The sequence below is a fragment of the Mycteria americana genome, chromosome 10, assembly GCF_035582795.1.
Source record: "Mycteria americana isolate JAX WOST 10 ecotype Jacksonville Zoo and Gardens chromosome 10, USCA_MyAme_1.0, whole genome shotgun sequence".
NCBI lineage: Eukaryota > Metazoa > Chordata > Aves > Ciconiiformes > Ciconiidae > Mycteria > Mycteria americana.
Window position 1 is genome coordinate 26707504 of NC_134374.1, and position 23671 is coordinate 26731174.

The 23671-nt window shown below is 39.8% G+C and overlaps 1 protein-coding gene across 1 annotated transcript in view; it reads right to left on the minus strand.

Moving 5' to 3' along the window:
• The window catches only part of ZC3H12B (zinc finger CCCH-type containing 12B), a 35207-nt gene extending 11907 nt beyond the window's left edge, over positions 1–23300 (minus strand). The window contains exons 1-2 of the mRNA XM_075513056.1: positions 22849–23300; positions 263–1037 (exon numbers count right to left, since the gene is read on the minus strand). Of these exons, the coding sequence (XP_075369171.1) occupies positions 263–873 (611 nt within the window). The 5' untranslated portion in view covers positions 874–1037; positions 22849–23300. The remainder of the gene's footprint in view (positions 1–262; positions 1038–22848) is intronic.
• Between the last annotated feature and the right edge of the window lie 371 nt (positions 23301–23671).

Consider the following 23671-nt stretch of genomic DNA (forward strand, 5'->3'; position numbering starts at 1 on the left):
GCACACTACAGCTAGATTACTAGAATAAAAGATTTGAGGGGAGAACTTGGTTTGAAAAGGGCGGGGAGGGGAACTGGAATAGGGATTACGTATAGAGGAATAACAGCATAATTAAAAGCCTGGACTAAAGAGTCCATTAAAAATATGTATTATCAGTGTAAATATACTACACAACTTAAAATGACCTTGCCATCAATACTGATTTTTCTCATAAATATTTTAGCGATTTATTCTTTTCAAATGTTGTGACAGGGAGACCCACCTCATAGCCACATTGCTTCCATCAATGACAATTGGCCTCAAGTTATCACTGTTATCCACAACTTCATCTTCAAGTGACAATTCAGGGCTTGCTATTTCCTTTGGGCAAGGGCCTCTTGGCACCAGAGTACTGGTGGTACTGCTGGCACTGCTCTGTCCCTCTGATTCACTTTTGTTGCCAAGTCTCACAAGCTCTGCCAGAACATCATTGATGAGTGCATCTGCTCCCAATTTATTCAGTACAGCCTGGATCTGATCTCCTGCATACCCAAGCTTTAAAGCAAAATCCATTTTAGCTTGGTATTCCTTGTCCAAATTTGTTTTGCATTCGTCTAGCTTCAAGTCTTGTGTGATACTGCTCTGTGAAAAACTTGGGCGATCCAAACAAGGGGACCGACAGAGCGGCCGATGTGGTTTAGTGGAAACTTCCTTTTCTCTCCACTGAGTATTGCTACAGCTGCTTCTGAAGTATGGTTGCTCAGGTTCACTTTCTGAGCTTGTCCATTCCTCAGATTCAGCACTGCATTCCCCAGCATCTTGTTCCACATTTCTGTCTTCTCTGGAGTGCCTCTTCTCCATTTTCAGCTTCCCTACCATAGACCAGGCCGTCATCACGTTCAGCTTCCAGCCAGAGAGCTCAGTTTTCTTTCATTTCCAAAGCCACCTGGAATTCATACTCAGTTGCATCATGTTGGCCAATTAAAAGTTTACACGAGGCTGGAGTTAATTTGCCTTGCTTATTATGTTCTGGCATAAACAACACCAACATGAGGTTCCTTCAAAAAAAAAAAAAAAAAAAAAATTAGCTTGTGACAAATTCTGCGAAATACTCAACTACAATGATTTTGTTTACAAGTCAGTAGAGGTCCCTAGTCATTCACATTACTGTGTAAAAATTGATCATAATAAAGCATATAATTATGTTGTCTCTTTAATCACAAATTAAACTCTCTTTCCCTCCCCCAGTTACTCTACCTAAAAAAAAAATTACACTTCCCACACAATAAACTTACAGCTGGAATTAATGGAGTATCTCTGTAATATTTAAAGATAATAAAACAGAAAAGGGTGACCCACCACTTTCACTAGAAACCTGTCTTTACAGCCTTCTACTGCAGGAACAGCCTGTCTACATCAGGAACAACTGTGTGGAGTTTCAATATGCATAAAATGCAACACAAACCATTTCAGCTTCTTTCAGTAAGGGTTTAGTGTCAGAACCGACAAGTTTACTGCAAGCTGGCTGCTAGACATGTAAAGGTCAATAACAAGATGCACAAAGGTTCTACATGATTATCAACCTGGGCTCTGTTTACTGTACATTGCACTGAAAATTCCAAAATCAAGGATGGATATTACTGCATTTTGTCAGAAAGTCAGGATAGACACTCATAATTCTTGTCTTGTATCAGAAGAAAAATTGTTAAAGGAATTCTAGTGAGAGGCCTGACAAACTAGAAGATTCAAGTGACCTGTGAAGGGCTGAATGGACATCATGGAGCCTTTGAAAAATAGTTTTTAAAAGGAATTGCACCTACAGCAATGCATGTTTTAGATAAAATGTTAAACTAAGACCTAGATATAAATGCAGGTAACTGAAGAAAATTGATTATCAAAGTAATTAGCTAGAGGTCTACTTTCAGAAAGCTGCAAGTCCCACTTTCCTCTCCTCTGTAAAACAGCAGACGTGAGAATGCAGGATCCAGTGTGAGTAACGAAAAATAATGACGTAATAGTCTTGAAGAAACCATTTATTTTACATCCACTTTCTCATTTTGATAAATCTTGCTTTTGTTAAAGTCACCTCTTTTAGATGTAACTACAGACAAAGAGAAGAAAGACTGAAAGACAGAAAAATGAAAAGGTACCAAACTTCTGAAAGAGCAGTTTCAAAGCTGCATCTACTGCAGAGACTTCTGTCAGCAAAGACGTAGTCCAAAGAGGCATGAGAAGCATGACCCTGGATTTAAACAGCAATCACAGAAGAAAGACCTAGTATTGACACCAGTTTTCAATATACCTTTGCTTTTAACAGTATAGCCAGTTATCTTTATGTTCTGACAAATGCTGTAGATACAAGCTGTAGGTACATGAAAAGCTCTTTCCCAGGATTCCTATGAGAATTTTTGTGACACAAAATAGGCACAACTTTGGCACTGGGACAGAGATTGGTCAAAGATGTCCTTTTCTAATAAGCTTCTCATGCATGCAAAGAGAAGTGTTAAAAAAAAATACCACCCATCTAAAGTATAATTAATGGTTTGGGGCAGGGGGGGGTGGGGGTGGGTGGGTGTTGGTCACTAGTGTAACAGAATAAATTTATCTCTCTTTCATGCACCTTTTTCATCTCCTCTCATGTCTCTTTCACTCCTTCAGGCTATGAGCAAGCATTAAAAGAAGACAAAATTTTCCTCAGAAGAGCATAAGCACTCAACCAAGTACATGAATTTTTTATATACAGGACATTATCAAATACACTTGTATTCAAAAGCTTTTTAAAAATCTGATTCCTATCTCCCCAAGAGACGACAGTGGCTCTTATTTAGTTACTGTGGTCTACCAAAACAGCAAATAATGGGAGAACTGCTCCCTTACTGTACAGCAGTGTAACTCCCCTGATGTACAGTAATGCCAAATCTGGGGACTAAAAGTAAGTACTGGAATCTGTCTTGGGGGGGGAAGTTGTGTCTAGTGTAGCTAGAAGAACAACATCTCTGACATTGTTCATTTTATTATTTATTTGATTTTCTTCCTAAAAATAGAACTTTAAACTTTTCCACAGAACAAAGTAGATACTGAAATCAAGATAATGACAACAGAATGATGACATGCACGAATATATTAATTTAGTAATATAAAACAAATATAATAAACATAAAAGCAAAATCTTACATACTAAAAGCATCTTTAAAATGAAAAACTTATCTTTTTTTTCTGAAAACCAGTATGGACATTTTACAGAGCATTATAAGCCACAAAAGAAAAATGAAAGAACAACCAGTGTGCACATAAGTCAAAGCTTATTCATTCTGAGTTTTCATATCCTTTTGTTTTTAGGTAATAAGATGCTGAAAATCATAGCCCCTGGTATACCACTCATCTCAAAAAGCTTTCTTCCTTGACTATTTCCCTACATTAAATGGTGGTTTTCTGTTGCCTATGGGAGTATTTCAGAGAACAAGAGGTCTAGAAGAGTGATAAAATTTGAGAATCAAAACAACAGTAATGTCAAATTATCTCTAAGACAGGTCCCTATTGGCCTAACAACAACAATAACCCTAAAATTGTCTCAAAGTGAGAGATTATTAATCTGCGAAACACTTACACAGTAATAGATAATTACCTTAAACAAGCCAAACAGTAACATTCTACAAGACTGCACTCTAATTTATGCTCTTTAGTCACACATCTCACTTGGCTGTGGTAAATTTACATACTGGTGGAGATGGTAGATATATACCCAGAATACAATGAACTTCAACCCACGTTTCCAGTGACACTGGAAAGTACGCACCTACTAAAGGTAGGTATTTTAAGAATATGTATGTTTACAAATGAGCAATTCTAGGTAAATATCTTAGATTGAAATTTTATTTATTTGTGTGCTTTGTTTGCTTTGAGAATAAAGATCTTTCATATTCTGTTCAATTCCCTTGTGACCTCTTAAGAGCAGCTAAGGGGGAATTACTCCCATCATTAACTGTACATTGGAAAAAAAAGGTTTAGAAGAAAAAAACAGAATATTCTAAAATATAGTCCTAGTTTTCATATCAGGTGAAGCACAGTCTGAGTGAAAATCTCTTCTGATGAATATGAACATCGAGATTTTTCAGCTACAACTGGGTGGTTCTTAAGTGAGCAAGAAAAGTACATAGCAAAGATGGCTAGCTTGACCGATAACCATTAATGCTCTCAAAATTACTCCAAACAGTGCCAATGTAATGACTCTCACTTGTTCATGCTTTTTTTGCGATGCACATACATGCAAACACAAACATACACGCAGAGGGCTGCTCAAAAGCTGAGTTTCCTTAGGAAATCAAGCTAACTAAAGAAAATGCTAATCACATCTAAAAAAACCTAAAAGGCCAAGTTTTGAGTTAACCAACACTATTTTTTAATAAAGAACAACCATATTCCAAGTCCTTTATGCAATATGGAATAAAAACAGTTTCCTTGTATTTGAATGGAAATTGCAATGTTGATTAGTTAGGTTTAGGTTAGACTTAGATGAGGTTAGATTTAGATACTTGCTATTCTTTAATACTATGCATTCAAGAAGTATCCCTCTAAATACTTAGATGTCATTATTATTACAGTACTCTCTATTTTCATTTGAGGTGATTTCTTCTCGCATAGTACTAATAGCAGTGTATTTACAACCCAAGTACTTGCCAACATAGATGTATTAATTAGCTTAATCTGGAATGGATTTTAATTAGGTCTCATGTATAACCTTGTACCTTGCCAAAACTAAAACAAAGGATATAAAAACTTATTATAAAAGAAGATTTAAAGAAAACAGGTTATCACCACACTGCACCCTCAGCTTACAAAATATTGCAACTAAGGAACCCTTTATAATACCTGCGGTAAGACTCATTTTTTCAAATTTATGACACTGTACTGCTTTGGCACTGGACAAAAAACAGTGTATTCTGTTGGTCCAAGTTTAAAGGTCTTCATTCTTTTTCCCAAGTTGTCATCATTTCTTTAAGCATAATGTCACAAGACTGTTTTTGGCTTTTGTTAAACTTACCATGCCTGTTTTTCCACCTCTAGTAAATAATTCTAACCCCTTTGCCAGTGGAAATCTCATAAGAATGACCACCCAAAGGTTCTTAAGACTGGAAATAGCCTTGAAAGTATGATGAAGAGAAAGGAGGTTGTTTAGGTTTTCAAATTTACTGTTAACTTCTCCATTGGTTTTATTTCAACAAATGATTTTCCAGAAGTAATCCATTTAAACCAATTTTTAGAGGACCAAATTTACATTCCCTTACAAACACTTAAATATTAATTTAAACTACAAGCAAAATATGTTCCTTACCAACTGGAAATTAAATCAACTGGACTCACTCAAAGAGACTATTATTTTTTTAATACTAATAAAATAATCTGGGTAACACTATCACTATTACTTCCACATTTAGATTTTTCAACCTTTTTTTTTGGTAAATGACAACTATACAAGTTTTGCTCTTAATTTTTTAACCTCTTTCTTAGCTGGAAAATAATATATCTTATCTGCATATAAACCGATTTCACCATTTTGTTGCATTGTCCCAATTCCACATACATATCTCTAGCTTTCTGTTACTTAGCATCATATAAGCAATTTAATTTATGATAAGTTTCATTTGTCCTTTCCTGAAAGTAAGATTTTATTTTAACAAGAAGGTAGTTTGATCATATTCAAATCTAAATAATCCTGAATTCAAAAATTATTTAAAATATAAACAAAGAAATTTAATTCTAAGAACAATTTCTGTCACTGCTGCTGGCATACTCACTTCTGTCGCGCTTACAAAGAAAGCGGCTCAGATACAACCCGTGTTAGGAAGTAGTGTTGTGTATCTGGAGGGACTGCTCTCTGCCAGTCCTGTGCTGTGGTTTACTATTCTTTGGTCGCTAGTGATAGATTGGTGGATCTGTTATGAAAGCTCACTCTACGGAAACACCCACTTCTATGACTCATCTTGGAGTTTCTTGCCTTTTTTTTCATTCATGTCAGCCTTTGGTTGAAAGCCACTAGCTAGGGAAATTTTAGCTGTCTCATCCTTCTCTTGCATAGCAGTGGAAAATATTTGGTCTGTGATGTAATGATCACCATTATCTTTCAAATATTTGAGATGGGAATTAAAAATCTGCTGAAAAAGAAATAAATCTCTAGTTACCTTCAAACTATTTAAAAACTAATTCACAGTGTTTTATAAAAATCTCCTCTTCATATCCATCTAGGATCTTGTGAGGGAAGCACTAAAAGTCAGAAGGTCCTGGCTGTACCAACTATAGTCATTTCTACCAAGATATATCACAGATCTTCCACAAAAGAAGATATAATATGTAGACACTGTAACTTCTTGAAAAGTAAGGAGGTTTTGCCCATTTTCTTTAAACACCCAGCACACAAAGCCCACTTCTGAAGAGGCAACTTTTGTCAAATAGCTTGGATAACCTATTTTAGCATCAACTGCCATGTTGACAGAAAATGAGGCAGGCAGTCTCCAGAGCCCCCGTCTACAACCCTGTACGCTTCTGTACAAAGAGCTCCTAGGAAACAAGTCAGCTTGCACCGAAGCCTCTCCACCCTTAGCCAGTCGCTCCATCTGTGCAACTTAACTGTTCCGCTGCATCCACAGACTTGGGACATTGTAGGATTTGTTCCCAAATGCATAAGGTTAAGGTTCTCCAACAATGAGGGTCATCTCATTGTTGGGTCAGGAGCACCAAAACAAACAAAAAATCCAACAACAAAGAACAGCAACAAAAATATTACAGCACAGGACCAAGTTTTCCCACTGTCCATTGAGAGAGGGCACCTCAGAAGGAAGAAGTGTTGTGTTGCTCCTAAGCCAGCAAACATAGCAGAATGAAGAACTAAGCAAGAGAAAGCAGCAGCAACTACCACCCTTTTAACACAGCACCCTTCCCGACACCCTCCAGATCAGAAATTGGACTTGTAATACCATCATTCAGCTACAAAAACAGCACTATGGTCTCTCCCTCATTTCCTCAGAGCCTTGAACAGTCCAATCTATACCCCATTGCAACCCCTGGAACTACCTATAGCCCCACAATTATCACTACAGATTTACTAGATGTATTCACAGGCTATCATCCAGACCCTTGTCCCTGAGCAAGCCAGCTCTCAACAGTGAGAAAAGGCATAGCTACACAAACTGATTAGTACTTGTCCTCAAATTGCAGTCATGTTTTTTTAAAATAATTCTGCAATCCTATTCTGGAGCCCAGGATCACTACAGTACAGATAGTATCTCTTTTCAGTCAGTATTTTGATCTAACAAGCCTGTCAGTCACTGCCTTTGTCAATGCCAGCGATCCAGATGTAATCAGTACCACTACTCTGAAAAGGCTCAGATGCCCTATCCTTGGAAAGCTGAGGTCTCTGCTCTGTACCACTCTATGTCTGAAACCATATTTGGTCTCAGTTTATTTCTGACTTCCAGTTAAGTACCTCTACTTGCTATCATTACCTCTCCACCTACAGTGTGGCAAGCATTCAGTATATTATCCCGTCTTAGTGGATCACATGGTTGTCCTTCAAATAAAGGAGTCCTCTATTATGTAGGCATATCAGAGAAATTAGTTTTCTATATGTTCAAAGTATTTAAGCTCAGTGACTTGAATTCACCACTTATCTCAACTGTACAACTGTTTCCTTTGCAACAGTCAAACTAAAGAAATTGCTGATTAAAAACTGTAAGTAGGAACTTGGGAAGTTGTCTAGAAGAATCTTGATGCTGTCAGGAAATAAAGAACGAATGAGATACTGACCAGATTCTATCTTGCTACCTCAAATACAAGAAGGGCCCAGGGCAGAGTTGTGGCCACTGCTCTTTACACCTGTTGCCATTGAAGCCTAACCTAATAAAGACTTTTAAAACACATTTATAGTTGCTAGCATTGTTTCCTGTTTCCCATGCTGCTTATAGATTCTTAAGTATCACTTGTTAAATACACGTCGTATACTGTACCAAATAACTACGGTTTCTGTTCAGGACTGAGCAGCTGCATACCCTCAGTTCCAGCCATTAGCAAGGCTGAGCACATAATCCCAGGTTTCACACACAAACACACACATATATACAGCACACACGTGTGGCCAGCCACACTGATGTACACAGACATGAACACTCAGCACTCACACAAACACAAGCAGTACCAATGGCCTCATCCTGTCCCCCTCTCTGGCTGGTAAAGATGAAGGTCTGTTAGTGGGAAATATATATATACATATATATTGGGTTTACGTGGCAAGATTTTGGTAGCTGGGGGGCTGCAGGGGTGGATCCTGTGAGAAGAGACCAGGAGCTGCCCCCATGTCAAACAGAGCCAGTTTCAGCCAGCTCCAGATGGACTCATCGCTGGCCAAAGCCGAGCCCATCAGCAATGCTGGTGCTGCCTCTGTCTTCCTCAGTCTCCCGTTACATCCTCCACAGACACACACACCCCCCCGAAACCAGCACTCTCAGTCGACCCCCAGACCTTACAGTCTCTCCAGCAATTGGCCTGGACCTGCTGGTCCATCTGGTAGCCAGCTCTTCCAGTTGTTTCACTCCAGAGATACACATATATACATGGCTTCCTAGCCACTTAAACTTCTTGCCAGCTAGTTCAGTTTGATATTTGCTAGCAGTCATGCACCAATATGCATATCCTCCACTTGCTTGCACCACAGACACACAGGTCCCTAGAGAGCCCTTCACCCACAAATATAGTTAGAAATGGAGTTTAATGTGAAGACAGGACAGAGTGTGCTGACCAGGTTCATGACAGAGCCCCCCAAGCGTACTGATCAACAACCCCTTTACAGGCAGCCTGCCCCTTTTACCCCCTTATCCCTCTATTTTCCCATGGTGGTTCCTTCACAAATCATCTTGAAACCTTTATTCTCTCCCCTGACCCCTACAATGCCTTCAGTTCCTCCCCAGACTGCCTAAGTCGTATGCAATCACAAAATGCTCTTTCCTTGCATCCCCCAACCGTGTCCCCTTACCCCCTCAGCCTGTGAGGTGGCCCAGACAGCCTCTACCATTATTCAACTCATCGCAGTGGGTGTCACCTCCAGAGCACAGGGCTGATGGCTCTCCTATGACAGCCCCCGGAGAAGCCTGCACTGGGTCACCATTTCTCTGACTGTGTTACTGGGGTCCCCTTGCCTGTCATTGTGACCCCACGCTCCTTTGTGGTTGTGGAGACAAGCTTTTTATCACACGCTGTAACAGTTTATTTCAAACATTTCAGGCAAGATGCATTTTTCATTATTATGTGTACATAAATATCTACATTTTCGCTACTTGAGCTTTCTAAGTAATTTGTTACAAAGTATTTCTGTTAGAATGTTTTCCATACAGCTGAATGAACCGTGACTGAGAGGACAATCAAATTATATTCTAGCATCATAATAAACAAAAGGTTAGGAAAGGTTCAAACAGCAAAAGCTAGATCTAATACTAAACTCTTAATATACATAATACCATTTACACTGCAGTTCTTAAATATTAAGTTAAATATTACACACATTTCTCAACTTAAATATCATGTTTTGTCCAAACGTAATTTTGCCTTTTAAATTCTTTTTAAAAAAGGATTTAATAAAGTACAAAATGCAAAAATACAACGCAAAGAATTTAACATCTGAATTAATGTACCTTTGTTACTGAGTTACAAGCCTATCTTTGTTACTAGTAACTGTACAAAGCACACATCTCTTGTGGTGCACTTAAATCTTCAAACTTCCATGTTTTGTAAAGGAAATGGCTAAAGCCATATATATTCAACTTCTTTTCGAACAATGGCATCAGGTCCCACATGATTAATTTTTTGAATCGGCCAGGTCACCACTGTATTTTTCTACAATAAAAGAGATGGAGTAAAGATAACATCCAACTTCAAAGTGATAGCCTGTATGCATATGTGATACAAATATGCATAATTTGTATACAGATAGTCTGAAAGAAAGTATGTTGAAAAATATAAAACTTTTTTTTAAAATAAAAGATCATTTTCCACATCCATATGAAAACAATTCCTGGCTATTAATCTTCCTCCTGCTTCCTACTTTAAGTGACAAAAGTTCATCATTTCTTCGATACATGTAAAAACAACCACAATCAGTGCCACATCTCCAAGAGAACTTCCAGTCAGCAGCAACATGTGTATGCAATTAACTTACTGGCATTTAGACTAAAAAACCTCAAAGCTGCAATAGGATAGTTAGTTTGTTTTTCCACACTGCACTTCTCAAACTCAAACACGTCAACTTGCAGAGTGCTGACAATAATGAAGAATTTCTTTTCTTTCTGATTTACGTTATCTAGCAGTGGTAATACAGCTGTACCTAGGGACCTCAATCAGTTCCTATTCTATTCTAGCTATATAACCCCTGCCCAAAAGAAAACACATTCCAGAATTATGATGACAAGCTATGGATGAATTAAACAAGTGATAACTGGAAAACCAGAAAGACTACATGAAACATTTTGGTATCGTTTCAGTTCACAGTTTGTGCAGACACCTTTAGAAGGTAGTACTTTGTGGACACACTAAGGGAGTTTATGGACAGGTTTTAAAGGGGAAAGTGGAAATAAATTACGCATTTAATATGCATGTGTGCAAATATACACACAGACATCAAAATAAGCATCTTAGGAAAGGATCTCTAGATGAAGTGAGAGCCTGAATAAACGTTTTGGTGGATTAACAGAAACGGAAGACTCTCTCAGCCATCTCCCTGGCCATAACATTGAGAAATCTCAGAAGTAGTCTGGCTGCATGGGTCTAAGACGAGTCTAAGAGGACTCCTAGATTTCAGGCCCACATATCCAGGAGAAATAAAAGCAGTGTTTCAGCCATTTTCAGTTTAAATTAGAAGCTGAACATTTAGGGGGAATTGTAAAATTCTATTCAAGCCAGAAGCTTAAAGCAAAAAGGAGAGATCTGTAGATGAGAAATTTGTGAAGCAACTAAACAGTTCAAGCCATTTGAATTAACTCTTCAATAACATGGTATAGAATAAAGACTGAAAGGAAACAGTGCTGAGACTCTGGGACCCTTTACAAAAGGAAGAAGGATGGGAGGAGGAGGATAAAGTGAAGAGACAAAATGATAATCTCAACTCTGCACACAAAGTTAGCCTGCAAACACGGTATATCTTTATCAGGGTAGTATCGGACTGAACAGTACAAGAGTGAATTATGGATTACATTTAATCTAGTGCAAGCAATTCATGCAAAGTCTTTGGACAGGGATGAGCTCTATTTCTGGAAGCAGTAAGTGATCCACTGAGAATTCTCTATTATCTCATTGCCTTTATGCTCACTTTGCCCTTACGTGCACAGAAAAAAGTTACTGGAAAAAAGCACCAATAATCAGTTTACAGAACTATCCTTGCAGATAATTTTCCACTTTTTTGCTTTGTTATTGCTTATACTGTACACTTTTTAAAGTTAGTAGGGATGCATTAAGGAGTTATCACACATGGGTAAATTAAAAAAAAGTCCACTTACAAGCAAAACCAGAACAAACATTAAAAAACATAAATAATTTGAGTAACACTTGGGTTTGCTGATAACTACATAATTGAGAAATGAGTCAGTGTGCCTCACAATTTTCTCAAAGATGGAATAAAAGCTCATCTCACAGATCATAAACAATAACATTGTATCACTGAAATTTTAGTGTTTGTTTAGTATGAGTTGCATTCTCTCCAAAGACAGCCAAATACAAACACAAACTTAAGGAGAAAAAATAAAGCCATTACCAATTTCTGATTTGAAGATATTATAACTCAGAAATATATATACTGCAGCTTTAAAATTTTAATTCTCATGATGCTCATTGCTAAGCAACGAAGTTTTCTTACTAAACACCTCTTTCAGCACAGTCACGACTGACTAGTAGAATTGATAATGTGATTCAGAGAAAAGAGTGAGACAAAATTATCTATATTTTGTTCATAAAGGACCAAACTGAAAGCATCTATTTAATTTTGGTGGTAATAAAACAGAAGGAAAATGTCTACTCAGTAATAAAGTACTGTAATATTTATGAAAAACACTTGGGAATTATTTAACAATTACTATTCAAATGACAATGGCTATTAAAGAGCTGGTGCTAGAAATACAAAGCCTGTTCATTTCAGCAGGACCAACAGAATCAGAGAAGACAGGGTGAAAGAAAGGATTGAACAACTTATTTTGGTCCCTTATGACACTATCTTTCCACCATCTCAGTGTGCTCTGAGCCATGCCCTTCACAGGGGCAATTATACAATACACACATCTATTATGAGGAACAGCCTTTAAATGAAAAATATTTTATTAATTAACTCCTTTCATAAACTTTTCATCAACTTTTAAGCAGCTTCACTTGTTTTCTGTCATTGCAGATACTAAAACACAAAATGAAAAAAAAAAAAACAAAACAAAACAAACCAACCAAGTATTTTCTCAAATGTCTCTCTCAACTCGATAATAAATACATATGACAATGATTCTATAGTATTTACTTTAAGGAGGGAGAGGATTGTTTGTTTTCCTTTGTATATTTTTGAGATACATATAGTTAATAGGTGGGGTTTTTTTAACAACACTCCAAGAAAAAAAAAAATCTAACTGAATACTGACACATGAAATGGTAACATCCAGGGGAGTTCCATATGCACAGTGAGGAACACATTTTGCAAGTTTCTCCTTTTGTATTTCTTAAACTGTCAAATAAACATCTTCAAAAGAAATAAAAAACATGCCGGGTTTTTAAGTACGAAAATTAGGTTATTCCCTCCATGGCTTCAGCATGAATTTTAACGTCTTAGTATCTCTCTTTACTCTTCATTTCACTAACTTATCATTAGCATGCTCCTCTGTACAGATTCTTCCCTGTAAGACAGGCGTACAGGAAGAGGCATCCTTCTGGAAGAGGGCTGTTCGAAACAATAGCCAAGTCTTTGATTACTGTGGCTATTTCTACATCATCAGAAGCTGACTGAAGCACACAAAGACATATATCCAGACTAATATTCATGTAGCTAGCTCAGGCACTAAGAGCAACCAAATCATAACAACATGGACTTCAACACAAACTGCGTAAACCTAGCATGACCCCCGGTTACTTGTTGTACAGCGCATGAACGAATTAAACCCGTTCTATCATCTTCACAACTAAACAACAGGTAGGGCTGGTATACTATAGACCTACTACAGCTACGCCTCGTGATTGCAGTGCAGACAGTGTATAAGCCTGCTAACACAAACGCTGACAACTTCCTAGTTACACACACGCCAATTACAGTAAATTAAGAGTCTAAAACCATGGAAACAATACGAGTAGAGACAAAGAGAAAGACAAGTCTTTTTAAAAGCGATTCAGTGTTCAGAGACATTACATCCAACAGGATCTTCAACACTGCGGTGTGCGACAGCACGGACTAGTGGTTACTCTAAAGGCACGTTCTCAGAGCATGTTTTTGTGGTCTTTAAAAACTTCCCCAACACATGACTAATTGCCATTTTAAAGACATTACAATTTGGGCCAGCAGCACAGCTCCCCCCTCCCCCCATGCATTGCACGAGTCTTCAGGAATGTGACAAAACAGTATTTATTAGGCAGTAGTTATTGTCAGAGGACATAGACAAAGAGCAGGTCAAGATGCATAGATGGCACTGGACTTCGGACCAGCCCTTAATTTTGAAAACCGCATTTCTACAATGCTCATGAAAAAAGTGACACAACTCAGCATTGGTGTTTTCATGGCACTGAAGACACAACCTTCTTGCTGTATTCTTGTTTCAGGAGCAGTACAGATATTACACATTACTGCTTGCTGCTTTGAATATTTTCTGAGGTAGCGAACTATTTTATCTACTGAGAAAGAAGCACTTAAAGCTGACAAAGTATATGAGTCACAAATAAAAATGGTAGCTTTTTCTCATTCTAATTATACACTTAGGTGGTACCCATCTGCTGGGACAGATTCACAACTGAAGAAAATCAGAAAATACTCTAAAATTAACATTTGGGTATTTCAGAATGGATTAAAAAATTTGAAGAGTCACGCTGCATTACATTACGTGCAATTCTCTTTTGTCCTTAATAAAAAGAAAAAGGGTTGGTGATTTGTAGTGTTTTGCCTGTGTGTTTATACACCTTGAACCACTAGATTTCCATATTTATCATTAATTTTAAACAGAAATAACAGGAATACATCACAGTTTACACATGCATACCATAATAACACATGTTGTAATTCAACAGGAATTAATCACTTTCACCAATTTATTTTTGAACCTTAGAATGAATTATTTTCAGCATGTGATAAATGTGGTAGCTTAGCATATTTAATTTTCATATACTGTGTCAAGTGCTGCAAGACTGTAGGAAAACAGAATAAAATAGGCTTTGTAGAAAATTTTCCTATTGAAGTTGGCCATTTTGATATTAAAGTGACTCCAAAGTGTGATGCTTTTGCAAAAATACAATATTTATAATTTGTAGTCACAGTTTCAAGTGCACCTCTCAGTAATGTCAATAAGATCATAGGACCAAACACTCTGAATTTATCTAGCAGGACCTGGAGTATAGAATTCTGCCCTTTTCTTCCTTTAAAACTGTATTTTATGTAGTCTTATTAAGATTGTACTAAGAGCTTTTGTACTTAGCAAACAACACTCATATAAGCATCATATCATTGACAGATGTATAGCATATATGTTCTGATACAGCTTCCATAAAAAGTCCAAAATACATGCAAGTCACTCAGTGAAGGAAAACAAGTTTATCAGGCTTTAACCAAGATAAAAGCAGCTGGCTTTTGATACAAATATCTGGCATTAACATCACATAGTATTTTGCTCGCTGAGGAGTGAGGAATCTTCCTTATTTAAAAGGAATACTCTCATTTTAAGATACTTAAAATTTGAACACATGTTCAAATACTTTTTGTACTTTTTAATCTAACAAATTAAACCAACTCGTTTCTCCATTCCAGAAGAGATGATCTAAACCAAAGACCTGAGCACAGATCTGCAGCTCATTTATACATTTAGAGACATGTATAATCAGTATTCCCAGAGTATGCACTAAGTCAAATAGCATTTTTAACAGAAGCGTTAAAATGGCAGATCAGAGTTTTTAGTCCCTTGATAATTACAGCCATATAAATGACAGCATTTTGATTCAGTTTAATGGATTTTTTCTTAACTTACTATGCAATGTCAGTCTCAACACGTTAATGGGAAGTTTCAACACTGTCATTTTGATGAACAGAGAAACCTTAAATTTACACAAATCAAAGGCCTAATATTGTATAGTCTTTTATCAAGCCAAACTCAGAACAACATCAAGAAAAACATTTCACTGTTTCTACTCGTTATGACTTCTCTGAAATAAAACACTGATATACACTAAGTCTAAACTAAAGTACTAGCAGGTAACACCAGTAGTGAACACCTTTTCCTTAAAATTAATATTGAAACCACAATTGAAAAATAGCTTCCTGGCTATGGTTAGTAATGATTTTTCTTTAGAAGCTCCCTCCTTTCTGAGTCAATTCAGATGTAGTATTTTAAAAGAAAAGCAAATTTGCCATTTCTGTTTCTGCATCTGTCTGTCTCCCTCCCTTAACCACCTTTGGAGTAGAACAATAAGGAATGTGACTTAGCACACTTCTGTTACAGAGGCAAAGGGCCAAGGAAGATTTTCAGCGTTGACTCACCAGTTAAGATGAATGTAATCATCACCACCACCCCACCTTGAAGGGGATATTCTTTCTTAACAAATGCTGAGGGAACACCTGTAATGGTAGAAGAGGTCCAGCTGTGCAGAGAGGACTGAATTTGAGGAATCCATCCACCAGAATATATAGAACTAGCAATGACTTTAGAAATACCACTAAACTTTACCTTTCTGATCTTCTGTATCTTTTTGTGCCTACAAGCGTCCTGTCTACACAGAACAGCGCTGGAAAAAAACCCACCATATATACACACACACAAACATAGATAGATAGATATGCCCATATATATACGTAAGTTCTGAATCTGTCAATGTATCACTTGATGCATTTCACAGACCAATTTAGAAAAGTGAAATAGAGTTCTTCCTTCCCAAATGCTGCAAAATCTTAAGTCACACGGTTGTTCTTCTTCCTCACCAACTTGTAGCCCCCTGTCCCTGAAATCCCTTTACCACAGTTGGCTCAGTTTAAAACAAACGATGAATGCTGTGCGAGAACTATGGAAATTCAAGGTCACTGCCAATGATGTAAGGTAAGCCACTGGGCTAGCAGATCAGTTAATTTTCAAATTTGATGAGTATATCTGTGGGTATGAAAACCTAAATTCATGCAATCTTGCCATAGACTCTTAACCAAAACACCTAAGATAGGAATCTACTCGTCCATGACTCTCCCGACAGTATGAAGAGGCTGATGGGCTCATGCATGCCAGCTGGAAAAGGGATTGGCTGTGGTTTTTTTGAGAGGGGAGTTAGGGAAAATTGTTTGTTTTTAAACACAGATCAAGTTTACAGTGCATGTCAAAAAAGTAATTGCGCCTGTGCAAAGGGGATCAACATCCTGCAACACACAGGCAAGAAAGAACCATCATGGTAGAAAAAATATCTTATACAAGCATTGTCATGCAAGAAAGTAATTGTTCGACTACCCCCCTAAGGACCTCAGTTTCTCAATTTCCATTTCAACATTGCTGAATACAAGCGATTGGTGTTTGGCTGAACAAGGTATCAGAGAGTGACAGTGTCATTCAGCAATGACAAGACATTCAGCTGAATTACATCCAAGAGCCACTACTTACTTCCCAGACTGTGAAAGTTAATGAGCACAACCTGCCTTTTTACGGTCTTTTTATTTGAGCAAAATTAGATTAAATACTACAACAATTCTAGTGATCAATACTTAAAAAAAAAAGAACATCCCATATCTGCCACTGAGTTCAGCAGGTTACAAAGTTACAGAGCTTTTTTTGCCTGACCTTGATGAAAACTAGCTTGTTCAGCTTAGCAGAAACCATACTGAGTTACTATGCTATTATGCTCACCCTCCCCATAAACAAGCAAGACACTAAACAGAAAAGCATAGCACTTTGCTGCACCAGAAATAAGACCTCAAAGGCGGCGCTCAGAACTTCATTTTTCTAACTCTGCTCAAACTGTAGTATTGTACATCACAAACATTAGGTATCTGCCCTGCAGGATTGTCTGACAAGTTCAAAGAGCATGACTGAACATCTGTGACACCCTTCCATGGCTAACCTTTCATAAAGGAATCAGAAATTAACCTAGAGACCGTTTCAGACAATGCCAGGAAAAGAAAAACATGATCCTGTTAACAGACAACAGGGAAATTGGTAAAAGCATTTCGATTAGCTAGAAGTTTGAGAAACCACAGCCACTTCTGAAAATCCAAAATGAAACCTATTAAACACTAAGGTCACAGTAGATTTGGAAAATTAAATAAAGCAATGTGTTCTTTGCTGTGCAAATATGCAATCAATCCCTAGGCCCAAATCTACAGCCTTTACCAAGCCTAAACTTGCAAAGAAGTCATTTTGCTTTGGTGATGACTACAGGATTTAATTTAAAACATACGACAGAAACAATATCATAGAATAGAAAACCTGGTAGGAAGGCATCCATTTTCACCTCATTCTTAGCATATTGTGGAGTTTCGTTAAACTGAAAAATTGTACTAGGAAACTACAATATCACCTCAATGTTTGAGGTACTTCAAATTTATTTCAGTAAATACTTAAAATGATCACTGGTATCAGTATTAGACTACACATAAAAGGAAGCTGTGTCTAGCCTATCATATAAACAGCGGACTTGAAATCGCTTGTGAAGGAGTCAACTACAAATCACGTGTGAACTGAAGAGAAATGCGAAGGTAGTCTAGAATTTAAGCATCCTACCTCAAACTTCATTCATTTTGTCACACTCGTAAGTACGAATTCAAAGGGACAGGATGGACATAGTTGGAATTATAAATAGAGGAAGTGGCATTTTAGCTGTTTCTTAAGATATATGATTTGCATATGGAGTTAACCGATTTCTTGACCTAGAAAGAACAGGTAGTGCTGAGCACAAGACGAGTATAAAGTACAGGCCAGACTTCTGAAGGGAAGGAAATGACATATTTCTATTGCATTAGGTATTCAACTGTACTTCGTAAAACAGGAAAAAAAGAAAAAAGTAGACAGTAAACATGCATTCAGAAAAAGGTGTTCTAACAATAATATAGTACCTCTTTCCACCAGTCTTCTCTTTCTAATAACTTTAGCGGTTACAGCTAGCATTATTGCTACTCAAAAAGTCTGTTGTCCCTACCAAGGCAACATTTACACTTCAGTTGACAACATGACATAAAATAGGAGCAGGAGCGTAACCCCTTACAAGATTACTCGTTGGCAGTTCCTTATAAACCGGGATCATGTATTCAGATCTAAAACCACAGCAGTACACTGGTTCTACTAATCCACATTCTGACAGGAGGCTGTTTGGTACTACCTACTCTGCAGATCTAAATGACTCATTAATGCTCTGGGAAGGAAAAAAAAAAAAAAGTTGTGATTGCAGCTAAGTCAAAGACACATCAAGGATGTGATGCATCTTATCATCTTAACGTACACTAATTCTAATTTTGTAATTGCATATTTAGAACACTACTTTGATAGACTAAACCAAATGTTCCTTTAACCAAAAATCTCATCCAGAAGCAGTCTTTGAGAAACCTGAAAAACAAAGGGTATTCTGTTTCTAAAGGTCTCAGTATCCTGGGTAGACCCTCACATGCTGTGCCATCCAGTAAGAGGCAGGATGTACTCAGCTGTTAGGACGTATGCTTTTTGATAAACTGAAACAACCACTTTAGAAGCCACTAAAAAAAAAAATGCCAGAAGCACAGAGAGGCACCTCGCTCAGTAAGCATCAAACAGTACCTTTATAGAAAGCAGCAAGAGGAGCTTAAAGGCATCTTGTGACTTTAGATTTTCACACCTGTTACCTTGCTTTTGCAAAAACACAGTGAGTCCGTCGCTAATTAGGCCTGCTTTGAGCAAGGCGTTGGACTAGATGACCCCTGAAGTCCAATCCAAACTAATTATTCTTTTATTCTAAGATTCCCTCGTTCTTATCATGACAACACTGCTCATGTCCAAGGTGAAGAAGCTGGAAAGTCATCTTCAAGAACACAAGAGAAGCAGCCTACTGCTTTGCTTTTGAAAATGAAAACAGCAAATCCCTGTGCTCCAGCAACTTCACCGCTCCCTTTCTAAAGAGAGATCTATATGTGGACTAGGCCTGAGAGAGGAAGATTTTTGGTGTGGTGGGTTATTTTGTTTTAGGGGGTGGTTTTTTGTTCATTTTTTAAATCAGGACAACCTAGAAATCAGAAAAGGGAAAGACTTGGCAAAGAGTCTGAAATTAGGGTTTGATCTTAAAAAACAAAAAGGCAGGGGGGTCAGAAGGGGCAATCGCATGTGGTTTTTAGTTTAAAATTCTCAGACTTAGTTTTGACTTTATGTGATTTGGCTGAGGTGTCTGTGGGCTCATTAAAGGAGCGTGTATGTTAAATTTCTTGGGGATGTTCTTACTAAAAATAATTAGATTCTAAACTTTTGGCTTTAGCCTAAGGTTGATACTCTGTCCCTGTTACAGCATTCCGCTCCAGACAACTGAAATGGAGGTTGATTCAGACAATCAGAACAGGTGTTAACCTTGATGAGGGGACTCTCTCCAGATGGACTGAATGTGGACAAGGAGCTCTTATATGTCAACTATGTAACCAACAAGCACCTTGGCCTATGCTAGGATTTGTAAAAGGCTTTAATTATACTGTACCATGATATCCTAATGAAATTCTAGAAGAGGCCCACAACAAACCATGTAAAGACTAGGTTTTATTTTGACATAGTGATTCAACCTGCTTTGCTAGCAAGCAATGTCAAAAATAACTCATGTAAAAAAATGAAATACAATAGCTACCTTTAAAACTCAAAGACACTCAGCTGAAGCACTTGTTTAAATATAGAAAGATTGTATATATTTGAATCAAAACTGCCAGCTAATGAAGAGTTTTTCTCATTGTGGCCAATCTCAAGAATAAATTGTTTACCTCAGAACAATAAAACTACATCTTAGGAGATGCTATACTGCTTAGCTCTGCACTTCCAAACATGTTTCCTAAATCTGAAATATATCAAACGCAATACTACATATCACAGCATCAGAAAGCCTAGATCTGTAAAGGTGGTCATGGCATTCTTACTTCCAGATGAATTATCTGTGTTACCATTAATATATCGTATCAAATATAGCTGACCAACAAAAAGGGACAGTTCCCAGGAAATAAAAAAATTACATTAACAGATGTAAAGAATTTTTAAAATACCAGTATTATTACTTAAACATGCTTTTCATTTACAATGCCTACAAAAAAATAGCCTTTTACAATAAACTTACAAAAAATATGTTTATATATCTAAAAATATGTATTTGTCCAGCCATGTACACATGGCTCTTAAAAGCCCTTTATGTCTTGCAGATTCCATGCTCAAAAGAGGATAGCATTCTCAGGGATGTGTGCGAGGTCAAGGTAGCATTACAGCCTTTTTTTTTTTTTTTTTTTTTTACATTACGAGATGGACAAATCAATATATCAAACTAATTTACAATGTGGCAACACCTGGAAACTTCTTCCGAGTTTATAAATTACATTTCTTCACCTTTCCAAGCCCTGCTTCCATAACTGAACTTACCTGCCGCCTTCCTTATTCCCAAAAGCTCTAATGCTTCTGCTCTTGACATAAACGGTAACAGAGTGCAAGTGACAGAAGGAATTTGTTTTATTTCTATTGTCCACAAATCTATAGTAGAATTGTAAGTGTTTAACAAAATGATGTTTCAGTTGCAAACTGTAAAGTGGCGAGGAAAGTCAAAACGCGTAGATGTCTACAATGGAATAATTTGCATTGGAAAAGGCATCCAGAAAGATCAAAGAACAGAAAGCCAGAACTTACCTCATTCACAGCAGTTGACAGTAAGAATTCATTTTCTTACTAGTTCATCTGCATATAAAGTGTCATTGGTATCCATTCACCCTCTTAACACCTTTTGTTCCCATTCTTTCTGAATAGTGAGTTTGGATGCGGTTAGATCTTCTTTTTTTCTTTATACATCTTAGAGAGGTCATTCAAATGAAATGGACTTAGGAAGCTTTACAGATTGCTTCTATTAAAACTCGCTAAGCATTAGACCATTTTAGAAGACAAACAGATCACAGGGCCAGAAAATGTCAACAGCCACAGCGTCGATATATGGAAAACATATGACAGCAAAGAAGAAAAGACATATTCCAATGGCAGTTAAGTTGTTCTAAATTTGAGGATGACCTTGACATTGCCACTAACCCATTTTTCCAGCAAGAAGCAAAGATAATTTTATAAGTGACATTAGCTACACTTGTGAAATACACCTTTCAGTTCTACATACCATAGTCCATTTATAACATCTGGCAAGCAAAAGATGTATCTCATCAATAAAGGATACCTCCTATACAAAAACGACTACTTGACAGACACATCCATTTCAACAAACAAACATATCGAGCATAAGAAATCAGATGGATCTGGAATGCTGCACACTCCCAGGTGCTCAGAACTACTGATATGCATAATGGAAGTTCATAAGTGACCAGTATTTTAATTTTCTCTCTATTCCTACTTCCCGTTTATGACAATACACGCTAATCACTGAAATACATTGCAAAATTAAAAAAAAAAAAAAAGTAAAAAAGTATCACATGTATCTCAATACACCCGAATTAATTTAGATCCACATTTATCAACTTAAGACGACACAATATAGCTTTTGATTCAATTTTACTGTTTGCTAACGTGCAAAGGAAATATGCAGCTCTCGTGAAATATAATCCCCAAATGATTAAATGACAATTAGAAAAGCAGACAGCTACGAAAAAACAACATTTTAAAATTAAGTGATTAGAAGTATCTCAAACCTCACGTACATCGCAGCAAGTGACCAGTTCCTTATTCACATTTGCACTACAAAGCAAAATGGAAGGATGCGAGCAGCGATCATCAGGTACCCTCTACAAAAGTAATTTCCTTATTTCACCACCTTGCTTTCGTTAACGCGAGTTTCTCGCTACCCATCCTATGCTCCGACACGGAACACCTTCTCAAACAGCGTGCTAACGCAGCCTTCGCAATCCCGCCTTGGCGCTTGTAATTACTAAACGAAACCAGGCGGATTTCCCGACTCCGTTCCCCACCGTCTAGGCCATTTCAACCGCCCGGCCACAACGGCCTCCTGCACCCAGCGCACGCTCCAGCAGGCAGCTGCGAGAACAGCGCCAGGTCCCGGCAGGGCCCCGCGGCCCCTCGCCCAGGCAGCACCTGATGCGGGGCGGGCCACAGCACGCCGCGGACGGCGGCCACGCTGCGGGGAGGGAGACGCCAGGCCGAGGGCCGCCCCCCCCGCCCGCCCCGCCCCGTGCGCGCAGGGTGGCGGGGGCACCTCCGGGGCAGCGGCGCTGCCCACGCCGCCGCCTGGCCGGGAGAGGCGGCGGCGGCGGCTCGCCGCGGAGCCAGGCCGGGCGGGCGGTAGAAGGCCGCGCTTCGACGGCTGCCGGGCCCGGAGACCGCCCGGCGGGGCGGCAGGGAACGTCCTGCCGGCCTCGCCCGCCGCGTAGACCCCCCTCCGCCGTGCCGCCGGCGAGGAGGGGGCTCCGCCAGGGCGCTGCGCGGGCGCCCCCCCGGCCACCCCTCGCCCGCCCTCGCCACCCCCCTTCCCCCAGCCGGGCCTCACCCGCTGTTGTCGCTGCAGACACCGCCCGCGGCTCCCTGCGGGATCTGGCGGCGGAGAGGCGAAGGACGGCGGAGCTCGGCGCGGCCGCGGCACGGGCCCCACTCCGGCCGCTCCCGCCGCATGGAGGGGGAAGGGCAGGCCGGAGCGAGGGGAGAGGAGGGGGGGGGGGGGGTGGAGGAGCAAAGCCAGGGCGGGACGGGGTGGGGAAGGAAGGGGGAAGGTGCGGGAGTGGGGCTCAGCGCCGGCGGGAGCCCGGGGGCCGCTGCCTCCACCTCATCCCTGCCTGCGCCTCAGCCGGGCCAACGCCGCTGCCCGGGCGCCGTCGCCTAGCAACCGCGCCCGGCCCCCGCTGCTGCAGGCGCCCGGCTCCTCGCGGCGCCCCGCGCGCTCCCGAAGGCAGCGCACGCGCAGCCTCCACGCGGCGGCGCGCGCCAGCCTTCCCCCTCCCGCCGGGCGCGGGGGCGGGGCGGGCACGTCCCCTCCCCCCGCCCGCGGGGCGGTGTGCGCGCGCAGAGGGCGGAGCCGCGCCGGCGGCAGCCGCCCGCCCAGCCCGGGGCGCGCGCGTGCGCAGCGGCCCGTTGCTCGGGGCGCGCGCGGGAGCGCGGCGGCGGCGGCGCCGGGGTGGGTTCGGTGCCGCCGCCGCCGCGTGCCAGAGTTGTCCTCGCGCGTCCGGCCGCTCTCGCCGTGCTCCTTGCTCGGAGCCGCGGCCCGGCCGTTTCGGAGTAGCGGCTCTCGGAAACGACCCGCCAGGCGGCTCGCGTGCGCAGCCCCGGAAAAGAAGGGGAAACGCGAGGCAGTTCCCCTTTGCGCCGTCCCCTTGCTG